This window comes from Halichoeres trimaculatus, unplaced genomic scaffold (genome assembly GCF_033239565.1).
Source record: "Halichoeres trimaculatus isolate MK-OKI-2021-1 unplaced genomic scaffold, fHalTri1.1 fHalTri1_scaffold_20, whole genome shotgun sequence".
Classification (NCBI taxonomy): Eukaryota; Metazoa; Chordata; class Actinopteri; order Labriformes; family Labridae; genus Halichoeres; species Halichoeres trimaculatus.
In genome coordinates this window covers 21,016,079-21,033,998 of record NW_027437198.1, presented here as the reverse complement: position 1 = coordinate 21,033,998, position 17,920 = coordinate 21,016,079, and the positions used below count along the sequence as shown (strand labels likewise).

Here is a 17,920-nt window from a genome sequence, read left to right as displayed (position 1 = left end):
CACTGTCAGGACAAGCAGATAGGAAATTTTGCACTTCATATGACATCAGATAAAGCAGTAGTAGAGTTGGAGTTAAAGTTTGTTTACATTTATAGAAAACAACAGCAAAAAACCTTCAAAACATAAGAAAAAAAAGTTGTTTAAATTTATAGTGATGCATGGGAATGGTGCAGATTTTTTTTATCATAATGTACCAGGTGTTATTGAGGATGTTTTAACACATGTTCAAGCCAAGTTGGTTATACCCCCATTTATAGAATAACATTTTTTTTCGTTTAATGTAACATAATCCCTGTGTTTGTAAGGTGTGCTTCAATTTTCTGTACTCTACACACCCAGCCGATTCATCTTGAACCTTGAACGCGGAGTGACGTTGCAGAAACCACAACGTAGCTCCTCCCACAAATGACCTGAGTCCTAGTCCAATCATCTTTGAAATCAAGGATTCAAACACCTGAGTGAGATTTCACTGATTTTTCAAGCTGGAATCACATGTATAGATATTGGTAATTCAGCAGCGAGGCAAGACTTATTTTGGTTGTAACTTTTCAGTTTTGTTTTATGGGTTGCTTTTGGAGAATAAAATAGGTCTTTATAAATAAAACGATGAGGTAACGATAGATTTCTCGAAAAATGAAGCAGGAGATTGCCAACTGTGGGTGTCGTGCTCAGCAGGATTGTGAGACTTCTTTTTCCAGCAGTGACCACTGGAGGTCTCACTTTGATACCAGACTTGAGAAAGCCTTTAAGCATATGGGCCATAGCTGTATCTCTCTAAGTTCATGTATTTATAACAGACCGGTGATACTCCACCATTCAGCCAGCTACTGAGCCTACCACCGCCTCAGTAGTTGCTCCAGCGCAGCTTGGGCGGCAACCTCACTTTCAGTGACCGAGCAGTGTCATATTCATTATGGCTTCTGTTCAAGAAAACAACAGGCGGCGTTTAAAACAGCTAATTGAGAAACCCGGGAACGGAAACTGTGCCGACTGTGGAGCCGCAGGTAGGCTGAGGAGAGGGCTGATGCTGGAGGGATTGAGTGACCTTTTCTTCTTTGAATACGGTTTTACAAAACAGGCATAGTCTACTATTTATTTATTTCCACATAAAGTGCTGTAAGAACCAACATTTCACCATGAAACTGAGTTATTTGGTCGACGATATGCGGTTTCAGTTTCTTTGGCGGACGGTTAAACAGTTCGGGTCCGCGCGCGCGAGTGCATCGAATCTGGTCAGAACGGTCACAGAAACGTCCAGAACTTCTTTGGTCTGCTTCTCGTTGTGGTCATACAAGCTATTAAAGCCACACTTTCAGAATAGAGAAATGTGTTATATTATTGTTATTGTAGTGTGAACTTAGTAGTTCAGAAAAAAAGTTAATATGAGCAATTCATCATCCTTGGTAGATGTATTTTGTGTTGGAAGGTCTAAAATAACGTTTTTTTCGAAGCAGACATGCTTTGGTAACCACCTGGTTGCAACATCTAGTGGGTTGGAAGTTAACCATATCTCAGTATATTCCAGAGGTAGACAGCACAATTACACAAGTCATCAGGTGTGGCCTCAGGGACACTTTCAACGGTATGTTAAAGTTGTGTTTTTCATCTGTTCTCTTTCTTTTTGAGCTTATAAAATTATTATGAAGCATCAAAAGTGCTAAATGTAACAAGCCCATATGCATATTCCAATCATTCTCTCATTTTCAGGATTCATTTCTCTGGATGTGACCTATTTTAACCTCATATGAGATGAAATATGTCATTTTAAAAAAGCCATGATAACTAGTAGCTTAAGCAAACATGTTTAAGGTGTTTTTATCCTATATAGAGGCAACAAAAATAAGCAAATCCATTCAATTTAGATTCCCAAACGGCTCAAAGAATGCTCAGGTTGTTTTGTATTTGCTTAAAAAGGCTGAAATAGCTTTGACAAAGTAGCATAACACCACATAGATATAAAAATATAACTTTGCTTATCTCAAAAGTCATTTTATGGACCCAGTTCACTTCTTTTCAAAATGTGGTACCACCCTCTATCTGCTAATTGTCTGCAAAGCGAGGTCACTTAATGAGAAGATGAAATGCATACACTCTTAAAGTCTCAACCGCAAAAAGCTTCAGAGACATGATGAGTGACTCATCACACATCGGTCTCTTGTCTCACGTTTGGACGCACACCCTCATGTGTGACACAAAGATGTAACAGAGTATGTGTCTGTGCACTTTTGCAGCTGTGCTAGTACAATGGTAGTTCAATTTTAACATCAGGAGTTAGCTTGTCCAAACATTGTTTATCTTGCTCGGCTAGAAATAAAGAATGCTGTTATCTCACCTTGTCATAACAGGGGTGTTGATTCCTGCTGCGGCACATAATTTTTCCTGGCTTTAAAAGAAAACTAACAAACAAAAAAACAAATGTGGATTTGTTGGAGAAAGATTCTCGCTGCACTGCACACTCTTTTCACGTGACTTCAGTGAGCTAGAGATCTTTCACTTTCACTGAACTCTCGAGAAGGTGGTGAAATGTTACAAGTGCTAAATCGCGATAAGATGATCAGATGAAAAGGTCATTTTGTCTTCTGCATACTGGACTCATAGTGGGGGTGTGAGTGGTAGATGTGAGCAAAAAGGTGTGACTGTGATGTGTGGATGACACTAAGTATGTGCTGGAAATGTAAACTGTGAAAGACAGTAGATGGGCTTGTGAATTTCCAGTATTTACTAAGATTTCCTTTTAAAAACTCACATCTTCAATGACAATTTTTATTTTTCACTTGTGTGATTGAAAAAAGCTCTGATTGAAAAAATAAAGTCAAGAAAATCAATAAAAAATTCAGCACAATTAAAACATTAAGCCACAACTATACAAAAACAACAATAATTTTAGTCTGTGGTGTTTGTTTTTAAGTGTTTGTCCAAATCTTTAGTTCTAATGTAGCTTTGTGATACCTAAAACCAAACACTTTACTGGTGAAAGAAAATCTCTGAATACCCACAGGGGCAAGTTCATAGCAAAGCCGTAGGGTGGTTTGCCTCTGGCCCTGTATATTCTGCTTGGTCTCTTCAGATTCCTGAACTACGACCAAATAATACAGATCAGAGGCAGAAGTTTAGAAATCATCTACTAGTGCTGTGCAGCTTCCTTCTGATTCAAGAGTAAAAGATTATCTTGTGTAAAACAGGGTATACACAACAAGACAATCATGTGGATTTTGAGCCACTTTTCTGACAGAAGTCAGCAAAGTTGTGATTAAAGGGGACATATCATGCTGATCCCTGATTTAATACTTACATATAATATAATACATTTGAAAACAAGACCTTACACCCCCTGAATTTTCAAAAAATGAGATATTGTATTTTTTCTGATATCCTAGAACGAGATTTGATGCCTCTGAAAATAGGTCATTGCCAGTTGGCCGCAAGATTTCAAACGTCCTGACGACACGAGGATCCTTTCTTTTTATTGGAGTAATCTGATAAAGCAGCTCCTCCTCTGTGAAGTCAGTTAGTCACACAACCGCCACCGAGGGATACACCCACCAAGAGCCGAGTATAAACGTATAAACTATACATGTTACAGTACCGGTTTGACACACCACACCGAAGTGTCCTGAGATGATCTGTGTCCAGGTGGATTTTCTTCCTCCTAAGCTGCAAAACCGTCCGGGTCTGACTCGGGGTCCAATACAAAAGGACGTATCCTACACTCTGCCATTTTATTAGTGCTATCAATGCCTTACGGTGAAGTTTTGGCAAACGGCAAACTGCTGTCTGCTCCATTCAATGTGGCGATTTTGTAAATACTGCCATGCTGCAAAAACCGCCCCCTGGCTCTACCCCCTCCGCCCCTCTGATAGAACTGACCAATCAGAGAACAAAGGGCTGTGACGTTGCGAGGTTACTGGAGGTCATTCTCGAAACGGAGTGTTTGAACGAGATCTTCAGAATGGCCTAAAATGAGGATATTGAGAACGCTATTGTGGGGCAATGAAGTAACTAAATGACTTGTACTGAGGGCAGAAATGCTTTACAGGCATCCTAGTCTGGCATAGTGAAAAGGAGAAACAAGCATGATATGTCCCCTTTAAGGTTGGTTAGGAATGATTTTACTGCCTCAGATGTGTTTCAAAAGATAATTGGGGCTTACCAATTTGCATTAATGTTAAATATTAATCAACATAAATCCCATTGTATGGGGTGAGCTTAGAGGACAGCTCTCCAGCAGTCTGAGGGAAACTGACAGCCAATGGGTAAACAAGCTGACTGATAAAGAAAGCACAATAAATGAGGACACAGTGATGTTGGTTAGCATAAGCATAAATGTACATGTATGTCACTCATTCGGTGGTTTGTAGGACTTTTCCTGTAAAACACACCACAATCAAACTGTGACAGCAGTGGATGTACCAGATGCAGCTAAAAATGCTGAGCCTCACAATCACAACCAACCTCCCTGGACAGGTACAGATGAACTTTTTGTTACCTTTTAAAAGAAAAAAAAAAGCTTATTTATGACCATCTGTATGAGACGTGGACTTCACTTATCAAAATAGCTAGACAGGATAAATAGTGTAAAAATGAAGGAGCACTTGTGCTCTGTAGTATCCCTGGATAGGTCGGTGTGCCAGTTGGTCCACCCCCTCTGAAAAAGTCAAAGCACACCTCTGCTTGCATAAAATAAACTGTTCACCTTTAAAGAGAATAAAATGAAAGCTCATTAGAATTATAGTTGTAGTAATGTGGGTGGGAGCAGTGAAAATAGTATTGAGGAGGAAATTGTTTTGCGACTTTATGTGGGCAGAAATCACACCTAAGAATACTTTCCTGCTGCAGTTTTGGTTTCAGGTGTTGGTGTAAAGTTCTCAGTTCTGCCTTGGCTCTGAAACGTTTTCAGGAAATATTCAGGATACTCAGTGTTTAAGACAGTGAAGGAGAGAAAAAGAGTGTTTTCCATTTGTGGTTTGTAGTTCTTGGTTTCATGAATTTATTTGTAACCTATAAGGAGTTTTCTGAGGTAACATTGTCATATTTTGGTCAGCAACTGAAAACGTGTAAAAACCTGACCAGGCTGTGGTCACCCTGTCTGATCAATTTACTTTGAAGTTTCAAGATAAGTTGCAGACTTAAGTTATATAAAACTTACATGTGCATCTATAAAAGATGTCTTGTCTTTTTATGATGTCTTTCAGATCCTGAGTGGGCGTCTTACACCCTGGGTGTGTTTGTGTGTCACAGCTGCTCAGGTCTCCATAGAAACATTGCTCAGATCAGCAAGGTGAAATCTGTCCTACTGGATCCTTGGAGCTCCTCTGAGGTAGAGGTAAAAAAACATTCTGTTGTGTTGAATGTCCACAGAAAGACAAAAGCCCAGTTTTTTGTATTACTATTATTTTTAGGACTGTCACTTTAACATGTTAATTACAGCTCAATTTAATGGGTTAAAATAATCAATGCGATAAACTCATTGGCTGCTAGCCATTTTCAGAGCATCTTGAACAATATTTCCAGACCCAAAAAATATCGTTTTCTCTGACTATGTAAACACCAAAACTATCTAAGAAGAGTGACCTCTTCTTTTATGTCTCTCTTCCTGTTAATCCTAAAAACATTCAAAACATACTTTTTTTTGATCGCATTTGTCTCTGGCGCTACATCCTTTGATCCTCTCCATGATCTCTGTCGTCTTTTCTCACAATCGCACTGCTCTTTCCCTCTGAACTACCGCGACACATCCTCAGTTGGAGCGTGAGCTGCTTGAACTTTTCTGACTTGCAGCGTCTCTGTATCTCTCTGTCATCTCACATCTTCTCCTCATATCCATGCTGAGCTCTCATCCAAAGAGCGCACTGCTCTCACCCACAGTAATTTACGAGCATGATTTTGATTGACAAGCTCCGCTTGCCCCTGCCTCACCCTGCTGAAAAAAACATTATTTACTTCTATAGACGCAGTTAACTGTCACACAGTGTCAATGGCAGCAAACAGACATTTTGATATTGACCTGTTGAAAAAAAATGTGGATTTACAAATCTTTTCTTCATCATATATTCATTTGATTAGTCATGCACTACAATTTTGTGATGTCCTAGAATTCAAATTCTCTATTTGGCAGCCTTAAGCAGATTTGAGAACAAAATGTGATTAATTAAATTAATCAATTACAAACATTAATTTGATTTATTTGTTTTGGATTGCCTGGCAGCACTAATTATTATTAAACAGGCAAAAAAAAAAAAAAAAAAAAATTGTAAAGAGGAGATTTGTGGACTTGGCTTGGAGTAATACTTGCAGCCTGTGGCCTTAGCCTGCTCCACTGTGAGCAGCACTGTCTGCCTAGAGGCTGTTGCCCTGAATCTCTGCCTGAAAGAATAAGACAAGTCATCCTTCTCCATTCAGCAGTGGCTAAAAGGCATGAGCCAGCAGCTGGCAGATACAAACACTTTCTTTGTGTTTGTCTGCATGACTCGCTCTGTGTTTCTCTATTTGAACTGTGAGACTCTCTGAGCAGAAAACTCTTCCTTGCTTTGTGTATGTTGTTATAGAAGTAAGATCTGAGGTCTTATAAAGTTTTGGTTACCTGACTCAGCCACTCAAACACTGGACTACAAGCAGCTTATGAAGAAATGAACATGAATATCTCAGACTTCTGATCTTTCCCTTTAACCTTTCTGCAGCTGATGAACTCTGTGGGTAATGATGCTGCCAAGGCTAAGTTTGAGAAGATAGTTCCTGCCTTCTATTACCGTCCAACACACAAAGACTGCATGTAAGTCATGTGAAATCCTTTGGTCACCTCTCTACCATATTCCTCTGTAAAAAACAAACTGTAAAATTTTAGTTTATCTTAAAGCAGCCCCTATCTTTCCACAGACGGAAACATTTATTAATAGAGAAAGTTGTGGTTTTTAGTAGCCAGCCTGACGACAGACATTTCTTGGTGATAAGAATATTAAGTTCCTGTTGTTTGCAACACTTCAGCAAGTTCTCTCTATAACTTTTGAGTGGTCTCATTAATGAACTGTAGCAACATTACATAGAGCTGTGAGATTTCTTTGTGCTTATGAAAGTTTCTTTGGCAGTTAAATGAAACTGGAAGACTATGCAGAGAAAGAAAAACAGAGTAAATCGAACAAAGAGAGAAAGAGTTAAAGAGGGTGGGGGAACAATCTGGGAAGTCCTTGAAACAATCACATAAAACACACTGATGATGCTATTCTAATTTAAGTGAGAAGTAAGCCTGCACCAAAAGCATCAGATGAACATTGCTGTCATATGCTTGATTGACAGACATCATCAGAAGCCAAAGTTTATCTCTATTTCCATTCATTCATTTAATTTTAGTATGTTAATGTGCCTAACTGCTGATTTAGAGGATATGTTTTTGACTATATTGGAAAAACTATACAATACAACACAATATATTTGTTTTTATATATTTTTATATTTGTTGCTAGGCCTTGCCCTGTTGGTTGTGGTTGCTTGTTGCAGCAGCTCTCTCTTCTTTGTCCGTTTCTTGTAATTTTTTCACCTCTTTTTTTGCCATCTCTGCATTTGGAGTGGATCATAACTTTGTATTGTTCATTTGTTGGTCATCGACACCAAACTTGTTTTGTCTACAGTGATATTTTTACTATTTTTGCTCCTGTGTTTGTCTGGAGATCCTACATGTAACCATGGGCTCATTGTTTACATGTGAAATCAGCTGTTAGCAGCCTTTAGCATGTCAATGCTAACTGGTGCAAGGCCTGATGTTTCCCCACAAGGTGAGGAGAAGAGGTGAGGATGATGAGCTGGTTCTCAAGTGTAAGCTAAGAAGTGATGACATGGACCTGTCCGTCCATCCATCGTTATTGGGAACGCAAGATCTGTCTCCAATAAGATGGACACGCTAGCCATGCTAACCTAGCAACAGAGGGAATACTAGAAGGCAGAGTAGCATCATGCTATTCACAGACATGGCTAAAATCTCCCTTACTAGAGCTCCTTTGGTCTTCTTAATCACAGCATCTTGAGTGAAAAGGGTTGTAAAACATTCTGATATCATGATGGATCCCAGTGAGAAACTTGGAGAAGATGCATAAAAATGGAAAGATAACTGATAAAGGGAACACAGAGTCCAGAAAAATTGAGTTAATGAATAAAAGAGTTGTCAATCTTGATTTTTGTTCTTAGTTATGAAATGTAGAGAGAAGGTTTGACTTCCGTGCATGTTTACTCAAATTAAATCAAGCATGAAGTAAACATCAAACTGATCAGATTTGTGTGTCCATCACCCTCTGTTGTTCAGGCTCCTGAGGGAACAGTGGATCCGAGCCAAGTACGAGAGAAAGGAGTTTATAAAAACAGAGCTGCAAGAGCCCTACTCGGCAGGTACGTGTGCCTCTGAACAGCTGCTAACGCAAACACATTATACCTCTTGCTTACTTGGGAAAACAAGTAATTGTCTGCATCTCACACAACGTTAACTACTTGGCAGGGAAACAGCCTCTCCATTATGGTTACCAGCATTCCTCTGAGAAACAGCTGACTAAACCTGAGAAAAAGAGAAAGAGACAAAGGAAGAGGAGGAACTGTCTCATACCCCTGTTTGCATTCTCTGATTAAAATTAGGAATACCTGAATATTTTTGAATATAGGAAAATGTGCATTCAATGTGCTGTAGATCCTGTTAAGTTCTGCAGGTTGTGAGGTCAAACAGCCGTGAATTGAAATTAGTTTTTCCACTGTAGCTCTGTTTGATAGAGATCTGCCACCCTCTTCCCTTTTCTCCACAGTCCTGTTTGATGTCATCATTGGTGCTTTAGGAAGGCCTGTAGCTATGCAGCCCAACGTGCAACAAGCTAATGCGTTGTGTATTTGAACATCTTTCTACCAGAACCAGCAGTAACTTTCTTAATTTGAGATATTTAGTCCATCTGCTGGTTACTGAAGTTCTGTTTCTGATTAGTGTATAAATGTAGCCCTTTTCTTCATTCAGTCTGAGCATTGAGAGTAGCTATTCAAACCATTTTGCGATCACATATCTGCACTCTTTAAAGGAGACTGAATCAATATATCAGACTCAAACATTTTTCTTTTTTAACATCTTAAAGATGCACTTTTTGATCAGAATAATACCACGGGTAAGGTAAAGGTCGTAATAAGGCTTTAGTGTGTTGTAGATAATGATGAAAGACCTGCTAATGGCATCATACCACTGTAGGGTGTAGTTCAGTAAGGAACATGGCCCGTCGTGCCTTGGATCTCATTTTTTATGACCACATGGTGACAGATAGCTCAGCACTTATGGCTCCTTCCTTGGGCTAAAAAAGTATTATTTGACTTAAAAAGAGGCAGCTGGGAAGAGAAAGCTCTCTCGGATATAGCAGCAGGAGGATTTTGGCATCATTGGTGAAGAAGGAATCGGTATGAGAGTTGTTTCAGTAGTCTTCTTTAACAGCAGGCTGGCCTCAGCATCCTGCAGGAACTGAGGCTAAGCTCCATTAATAACTAATGCTTGCTTTTCCCCACTGCCCATTATCAATTCAGGCCACATCAGATTGTTTTTACAGCATTTAGACTGATAGATCTAGATTAAGCCTTGTCATCTTGGAGCAGAAATCTGACTTTTTCCATTATCCACCTCTCTGTGTGTTTTTGCTCTGGTATCCTCAGTGCTTCTTTCACCACCTTCTCTGTATCTACTCATAACAGCAATATGCCCCAGTTCTTTCTTTATAGAAACTTAAGAATCTCATCTTTGCTGCAAATATGTTAACGCCACCTGAGCATTTTCCCCAGGATAGTTTGATTAATGCTACAAGCGTGTTGTGTAATTGCCTTATGCTACAAATTCAGTTGGGTGTCACAACTGCCTGAACATATGTTATCAGATCTGCTTGTTGAACAAAAATTTTATAATGTGTCTGCACCATCATTGGATTGTCTATATATAGCTTGGCCTTATCAGCAGCTTAATCATATATTAAAGATGCTATGAGGAGGACCTGTTTTAATTGCACTCCCTCGCCACCTTGTGGCCCGGACTTTCACGCACACTGTCGTAAATTTTTTTTTTTTTTTTCAAGACAACTTTTTACAGTGCACCGGTAAGGTATTTATCAGTACAGTTACGTAGCGCTACAGTTTGAAACTTGTCATCAAGTGAATGTTGTAGCAGCCGGCTACATGTTAGCGACATCAGCAGCCCGGTGCTCAGACGTATCTGCAGGCTAACGTGACAACACTGTCAGTTTGTAAGAAGTTTAGTAGCCGTCTATTTGTAGCGCAGCTGATAGCCCATTACTCTAAGACATGTCTGTAATGTGTAACGTTAATGAATCCTGGTTATGTCTTGCCAGTCATCTACCAAGCAGAGCTAACATAACCTCCCTCTTCATTTTATTGATAGACTCTCAAGTTTGAACAGACCACTGCAGAAGAACTGCTGACTGTGGGTTGGAGTAAACATTAACACAAACAGTTTAGCCCCTGTATTATAGAGTGATACAGCCCGAGCTTAAGGCCAGTTAGCCTTTAGCTCGGGCTGTATCACTCTCCTGTTTGGCTTTCTTCTGCTCCTGTGTCCTTTTTCTGTCTGACAGTTAGGCTCCCGTGTCCACCATCACTACAAAATTAGTCACAGAAATCATTTTCAGCAGAGAAAAACACAGATCTCTGGGTTTTATCTCTTCTCACCACTAAACTTTGTCAGCCGGTGTGGTGTTTTCATACAGACCTAGGCGTGCCGTATAACACCCCGGTCCTGGATAACCTGAACTGAAAGCTAAGAAGTAGCAATTTAAAATAACCTGTGACCAGCAATATTGGCGCTGAATCTCATTTTAAAGTGTGGATTACGATCAGACATATATCTAGAAGGGAGACTTTTTCAGGACCACTTTCAAACTCCTCACAGCCCCTTTAAGCATTTTTAATAGATTCAAAACATCATATCAGCCCACAAGGCATCTAATAATAAAAAGAGGATATTTAGACACAAGGTTGATTCACCAACAAACAGCAAAGAAGAACTTGTTTTTACAGGATGGAACCAGGTGCTGAAAAAGAGAGACAGAGAGAGATGCACACAGAGGGGACGTCGGTAAAACCAGGGCAGCAGAAACAGCAATCGATAATTTAGAATCAAGGCTGCTGTGGCAATAAATGAGGAAAATAATGTGAGTAATTCTAGCAAAACAGTGTTGTAACAGTAATAAATCATTGTGATGCACTGCACAATCTTGTTTGTTTATCGTAATTTCCTTGTAGCTTCTTGTCAGCTGCTTTAAAGAAAACAGGAAGTTGTGTATTATCAGAGTGGCTCCTCCACATGCTGTTTATTATTTACCTATTTTTTTTTCCTTTGTGACACAGCTAGTTTTATTGTTTTAAAGAATGACTCTTTGAAAGACAGATCTTACAGAACTTTGAAAGGCATTACTGAGTTTCTCCACCCTGCTGGCCTCTGTGGCGTTTGTAGTGATGTGATGTCATTACCACCCGTACTTGGTTTATTTCACGCACAGGTTTGACATGAAGCAACATGAGGAAACAGATTGTGTTGTTTGAAATCAACATAGTTCCCTTTAACTTAACCAAGCAAGGCTGAGTTCTCACAGTTTCTATTGAGCAACTTCTCAAGGTTCTCAAACAGATTGTTGCTAAAAAACCCTGAAAATTTTACTTTACTAGAGAAAGCACTATTATCTGACTCTCATGACTGTGAAACTCTCCGGGTCTCTGTCTCAATGGCCTCTTGTGTTGTGGTGTCCAGGAGCATGTGGATGTGTGTCTGTGTCACAGGAGAAGAATAGCCTCTTTTGTTTAAAACTATTTGACACAACGTTGTCTCTAGATTTTACACAAGGAGAGAAAGCTGAGGACCGAACGAGAGACGCACCCTCTGGTCCTGACTTGCCTGCACACAGCAGTGGATCAAAACCTTGAGATTCATGAATAATTAATGAAGCCATTACCCAGACAGCTTACTGCCGTCTGTGACCCACGGTATGATGACTCAACTGCCACACCAAGATGCTGGGCACTGAAGTGATGTGGTAGATTGATTAGGGGAGAGCAGTGCTTGGTATTGTTGACAGGGTTACAGGGTCAACGAATCCAATTAAATATAAATACCAACTAGAAAAGATCTCAGAGAGTAAAGACCTCCACCAAGAATATTGTGATTGTCACCAACACCTTAGTCCTACTTTAATGTTATACTCCCTTTCAGCAGACTGTCTGCTATAATTTGGTGTTAGTTGCAGGTTTGTACGATAATTTGTTTCCTGACAGTGTTGAAAATTATGATGACCCAGTACATATTTCATATTCCAGATCTTAGTATCCAGAATATTGTCCAAATCTGGATCGTACTTTTACATCTGTCAGAAAATTATGGTGACCTTGTCTTGTATTGTTTTGCAAAGCAATCCAACCATTTATCCTGGAGTTATATACACATATGGTGAAAATGGCTTTATCTCACACTGATAAAGAATCCTTAAAAAAAATCCTGGATCCAGACGGTGATCCGGATCACCTCCAAAATGTAATCATTTCTTCCTTATCCTATTCTGAACTTTTCCTGAAAATTTCATCAAGATCAGATCATAACTTTTTGGGTTATGTTGTTCACAAACAAACAGACAAACTCTCCTCAAAACATAACCCTCTTGGCTGAGGTAATAAAAAGTATAAATACCAAAAATACCTTTTTAAATAATGCTAATAGACCAACATTTCACTTAAAAGAAAAAAAACCTTTGGTCCCAAACTAAGCTTAAAAATGTAAAAGAGCACTGTACAGTGGAAAAAACCCTCAGATGCTTTTAACAAATTAAAAGTTTTTTGCCAGATTTAAACTTTCTTCATCAGCATCTCAGTGCTGCTGACTTGATAACACCTAATGAAAAACGCTCTAAGGCTCTGCAGCAGTCAACACAAATACTTGGAAACAAGGTGAAGTTTTATTTTGAGTTTTGCTACTGTGTGTGTTTTTATGTATGCAGTTTAGGTTATACACCCAGTGCACTTGTTCCTGCGCCTCTGCATCTGTTCACACAGAGTCTAAGTGAACCTGCTGGTGTCAGGAGCAGGCGCAGCAAGACCTCTGCGTTTGCTCAGGAGAGAAAGAAAAAGCAAGTCCATATCTGCTACGTTCAGGCTTGAAGAGGAAACCGAGTGAAATATTTATATGTAGTAAAAGCAGACGTGCTTCCTCCCATCACTGCTGAGCTGCTAACAGAAGTGACCACAAAAGATGAAAGCGTGCTCACACCAACATGTCAGGTCTTTGTAACCGTGAGGGGCAGAGAGGGGCCTCATTTCCTGGTCTGATTTCTGATAGTATTTCACTTAACTCTTGATAGTTTGAGTTGCATTAATTTTTTGAAGGTTAATCTGGATAAAAGAGCACAAAATGTTGAGAGGAAGACACACTGTTGTGACTGCTGGATGTGTAAATAGAAAGCTTATCAACAGTTCTGCTGCCCCCCACTGGACAAAAACTCACACATGCTAAACTTATGATGATGATGCAGATTGAAAAAGCTGATGTTGAGCTTGATTTGCGGTCTTTCCTCCTCTGTGGGAGTGTTTCTAAGGGTGTTTGTTGGCAGTGCACTAAGTTTCGTTTAAACCCTACTCTGTTTTCATCCCAGCTCCTTTTTAATGGAAATGAACTCATGTGGCTCTCCTCCCTGCAGGCTACAGAGAGGGCTTTCTGTGGAAACGAGGCAGGGACAACGGACAGTTTCTCAGCCGAAAATTTATTCTGTCTGAACGGGAGGGTGTTTTAAAGTACTTCAACAAGCACGATGTGAGTGTTAAACCTATCCTTTAAATACATTTTCCTCATCTGATGATGAACTGTCCTTCGGCTTGGCATTAACACAGTGGGAAATGTCTTCTTCTCTGCAGGCTAGAGAGCCCAAAGCAATTATGAAGCTCAATACTGTGAATGCCACTTTCCAGCCAACAAAGATTGGCACTGCCCAGGGCTTGCAGATAACCTATTTGAAAGACAACAGCACAAGAAATATCTTTGTTTACCACGAGGATGGAAAGGTGAGTGCAGCGTTGGAGAAGCTGAAAGAAAAGTTGGAGATGATTTCACAACTTTGTCGCTTATTGAATTAAAAAAACTGTCTAATGTGTCTGAGAGGTAGTGTTAATAAAACAACATGCATCTTCCCCCCTGTTGGAAGAGGTATGTTATTGCAATTAAGTGTGTAATAGAAATTTGCATGTTATATAACAAGGGTTTGAAAGAGTTAGGATTATTCTTTCAAATAAAGCAGATCTAATTTGTACTTATTGTCTCACTTAGTAGTGGTAATATGAATAAATGGAGACCATAGGGGCTGCTTTTAGGCCTCTATTGATTTTAAAATCACTTTCATGATAATTATCATCATTGAAGAGTAAAAACTGAAGTAGTGTGCCAGATTTCTGGTGTTTTTCTGTAGTCTGATTCATGCTTACTTGTTTTGGCTCCTTATTTTTTGGTCCATGACAGGTGGAAAAACACAATTTGTTCTTATCGTAAAGTAATTCCCAACATGATTTTATTTTTATTTTTTGCATTTCTTTTCATTCAACAAAAGAAGATAAAATCAATAACTAAAATAACTAAAAGCCTTCAGTTGTCTGTCTTGTAGGAAATTGTGGATTGGTTCAATGCAATCAGAGCAGCCAGGTTTCACTACCTGCAGGTGGCTTTTCCTGGAGCTTCCAACTCTGAAGTGAGTAGTGCACACACATGTATTAAAACCATGTCCACATGTAGCAGGGTATCTGGGAAACGGCATATATTTTTAAATGTTTTTGTCTGTCATCCACTCAAAACTGCAGTTTTACATCACTAAAAATGAGGTTTTCTGAAAACTCTGGCCAAAGTGAAGATTTTGTAAAACTCCAGTTTCATGGTTTTGTGGATACCGTAAAAACACTGCTATGTGTGGGTTTGGCATCCTTCAAGCTGTACTTGTAAGTGTTTTTGCCCGGAGTCTGTGGACGAAAGTATTTTTAAAATCAAATGAAGGGGGGAATATTTGTTTTTTAAAATACCCGGCTATGTGTGGACAAGCCTGAGCTAGGATAGATCAGTGATCCAGTTGGTTGTCTCTCATTTGGAAGGTTAGGGGTTCAATTCAAGGTCCCGCCTTCCACAACCTGACTTAAGCAAGATAGTTACCTAACAGTTTGAAAAATTATCTGTAGGACAGGAATGTTTGAATTAATGTAAAGTCATCATTTTTGGTCAGAGCATGTCAGAGTTTCTGTCTCAAGCCCCTCGTATGTAAACACTGACAGTGAACACATTTGCTTTTTTGTGTAGCTGTTGCCGAAGCTTACAAGGAACTACATCAGAGAGGGTTACATGGAAAAGACGGGCCCAAAGGTAACAGTTATTTTGAATTTCAGCAAAAAATATTATTTGTGGTAATGAATACTTTTTAAAATACATGTTTATCATTAAACCTATGCAGGCCTTTGATGGGGTCTTGCAGGAATTACTTGTATACTTTCAACTGACTTTCTCCCTACAGCACACAGAAGGCTTCAAGAAGAGGTGGTTCACAATGGACGACAGGAGGCTCATGTACTTCAAAGATCCACTGGTAAAACTAATATGACCAGCAGATGGTGCTATCCCTTGTTCCTTGTGACTTCTTTCCTAATTATTGCAGTTTTGAAAGTCACATGAGCTCAATGTGTGGATTTATTTCTCTAAATGTATTAGTTTGTGTGTATTTTAATCTTTTTGCACAGGATGCTTATGCACGAGGCGAGGTGTTCATTGGTAGTAAGGAGAACAGCTACACTGTGCTTCCCGGCCTCCCAGCAAACATCCAGGGCAACCACTGGCAGTTTGGGATCACCATAGTGACCCCGGACAGGAAGTTCCTATTTGCATGTGAGACTGAAGAGGATCAGAAAGGCTGGATTGCTGCATTTCACACAGTTATCAACAGACCCATGCTGCCTCAGGAGTATGCAGGTAAGCTGAGCATCATGTCAGCTCCTTTTTTAACTCATTGTTTGAATACTCCAGTTTGTTTTTTTACCATCTCTCTGCAGTGGAGGCTTATTTTAAGCACAAACCGTGAGCGTTAGTGCTTGAAGGACTGTTGGTGCATGACGAGGAACAGAGAGGCTAGAGGAAGAGAAAGACCTCAGAAATAAAAACGTGAGGTCCACAGACAAAAGGATTTAAAGGTGAAATCACACTTTTTTTCAAAATCACAGCATCCATCCATTTCCGCAGTGATCCCTTCACTGCTCAGCTTCACGCACATTACAGACTTTAAGGGAGTCTGAATCTCTCCTCAGCTAATGAATGTTGAACTAATTTGTTTTATGTGACTCACATACTTGAAAGAGGTCAGTCATCCTCACCTGAGTGTACGGTTGTGTAGAAGTATGCTATGAATGCAGAATCAGAAATGTCGCTGCTCAGATGTCAAAAGATGTTTTTCTCAGTCAAACAGGCAAACTTGCATGTATCAGATGTCAGTGACTCCTGAATTATCATTGCATTTAAACTTAACTCGACTTTGCTCTTCTTGGCAGTTATGTGAATAATGAAACAAATTCTGACGCTGAACTGTATCAGTAATAGTATTTATTTCTTTATTTATTTATTTTTTTAATTGTCTCATTTGCTACTTGCAGCTTGTAACAATTTAATACTGCTGCTATAAAGATTTTTTTAAATCATTTTTTAAGGATTTGCTCACACTCCTGTCTTGTCAAACTATAAAAAAATGTAAACTGTTAATTTCATGTGTGTTTGTTACTTGTCCACTAGAGGGAGACAAAGGAAAGGGTTTGATTTACTTCCAACCAGAGCCTGACGATGAGCGCTGATCAGTCTCAACATAATGAAGCCATGCTGGGTACCGTGTCAGACTCCTCCTTTTTCAGGTCAGGGCCAAAGCTGCCACACGACCTCTAAAGGTGTCAGCAGCAGATCCTTGAAGCCCCTTGAGTCATGTCTGCCCACAAATGCTCTGTTGGATTGTGATCTTAGGGGGTGAAAGCCAAGTCAACACCTCAACATGACGTTGTCCAGGTGCTCCTTGGTTCCACTTCTCATCCACGACGGGGTCTTTAATTGGAAAATGGTTCAAAATGGGCACCTTGACCAATCTGACACATTTTTATCAGAACTAGCGTTCACTTTTTGCGATCATTGTGAAGGAAAAAAAATATTGTTATTGGTGATCAGTGTATGCAAGAGCCAAAAAGAAAACCATGAAATGAAACTGCAGCTGGGATCTTTTCTCATTGGTGCATGTCTTTGCCCTGTTATTGCTAGGGATGGGTGCCTTTCTATTTTAATCGATACAGTACCAATCAGCAATCACTATCGGTAGTCAACCAATTTTTAGTATCTCTCAGTGTTTATGGGGTAACAAATATTATATTGTTTAATAATAGAATATCTTTAATTTTTCAGTTAAGCATATTTATTTCTCAATACATAAACTTGCAATGCTTTGATCATATCCAGCATTGAAAATCGCCTTCTCTTCCACTCCCTCACAGTCACAAGGATGCATTTAGGTACAGAGGCATGGTACCATTGGATTTTACGTAAATCGGGACTTGGTACCACACACCACAGATGAAATTTGGTCAGTATTTATAAAAGTAGAGATAGACCGTCAAAGTGCAAATATTGGTGTCAAAAATTTGAACAATACAAACTCCAACACTAAACTTCATTCAAATATCTTTAAAGTGATACTCCGGGATGGAACAAGTTTGGTCCTATCACAAGGTTTAGGGCAGAAATTACCCCTACAGCAGTGTTTTTGTGCAGCAGAAGCCCAGGGTGCACGCACCAAACACCCCCTCCCTGCTCGTCAGCAGTTTCCTCTGCACTCAGACGGGGCCATATTTTACTTGACCAAAAACACTAATAAAC

At 39.5% G+C, this 17,920-nt stretch overlaps 1 protein-coding gene across 1 annotated transcript; it reads left to right on the top strand.

Moving 5' to 3' along the window:
* The first annotated feature begins 525 nt into the window (after nt 1–525).
* LOC141810057 (arf-GAP with dual PH domain-containing protein 1) lies at nt 526–17,724 on the top strand. Its single transcript, XM_074697376.1, has 11 exons — nt 526–1,004; nt 5,193–5,323; nt 6,678–6,769; nt 8,291–8,373; nt 13,692–13,804; nt 13,906–14,052; nt 14,646–14,729; nt 15,326–15,388; nt 15,537–15,608; nt 15,760–15,988; nt 16,069–17,724. The coding sequence occupies exons 1-11, from the start codon at nt 914–916 to the stop codon at nt 16,095–16,097; spliced, it is 1,134 nt and encodes a 377-aa protein (XP_074553477.1). The 5' UTR covers nt 526–913; the 3' UTR covers nt 16,098–17,724.
* The last annotated feature ends 196 nt before the right edge of the window (nt 17,725–17,920 follow it).

Bases quoted from the DNA above. Each gene is read 5' to 3' on its own strand.
- LOC141810057 (XM_074697376.1), top strand. From the start codon at position 914: ATGGCTTCTGTTCAAGAAAACAACAGGCGGCGTTTAAAACAGCTAATT. The intron at 1,005-5,192 runs GTAGGCTGAGGA...GATGTCTTTCAG, and splicing joins TGCCGACTGTGGAGCCGCAG to ATCCTGAGTGGGCGTCTTAC. The intron at 14,053-14,645 runs GTGAGTGCAGCG...TCTGTCTTGTAG, and splicing joins TTTACCACGAGGATGGAAAG to GAAATTGTGGATTGGTTCAA.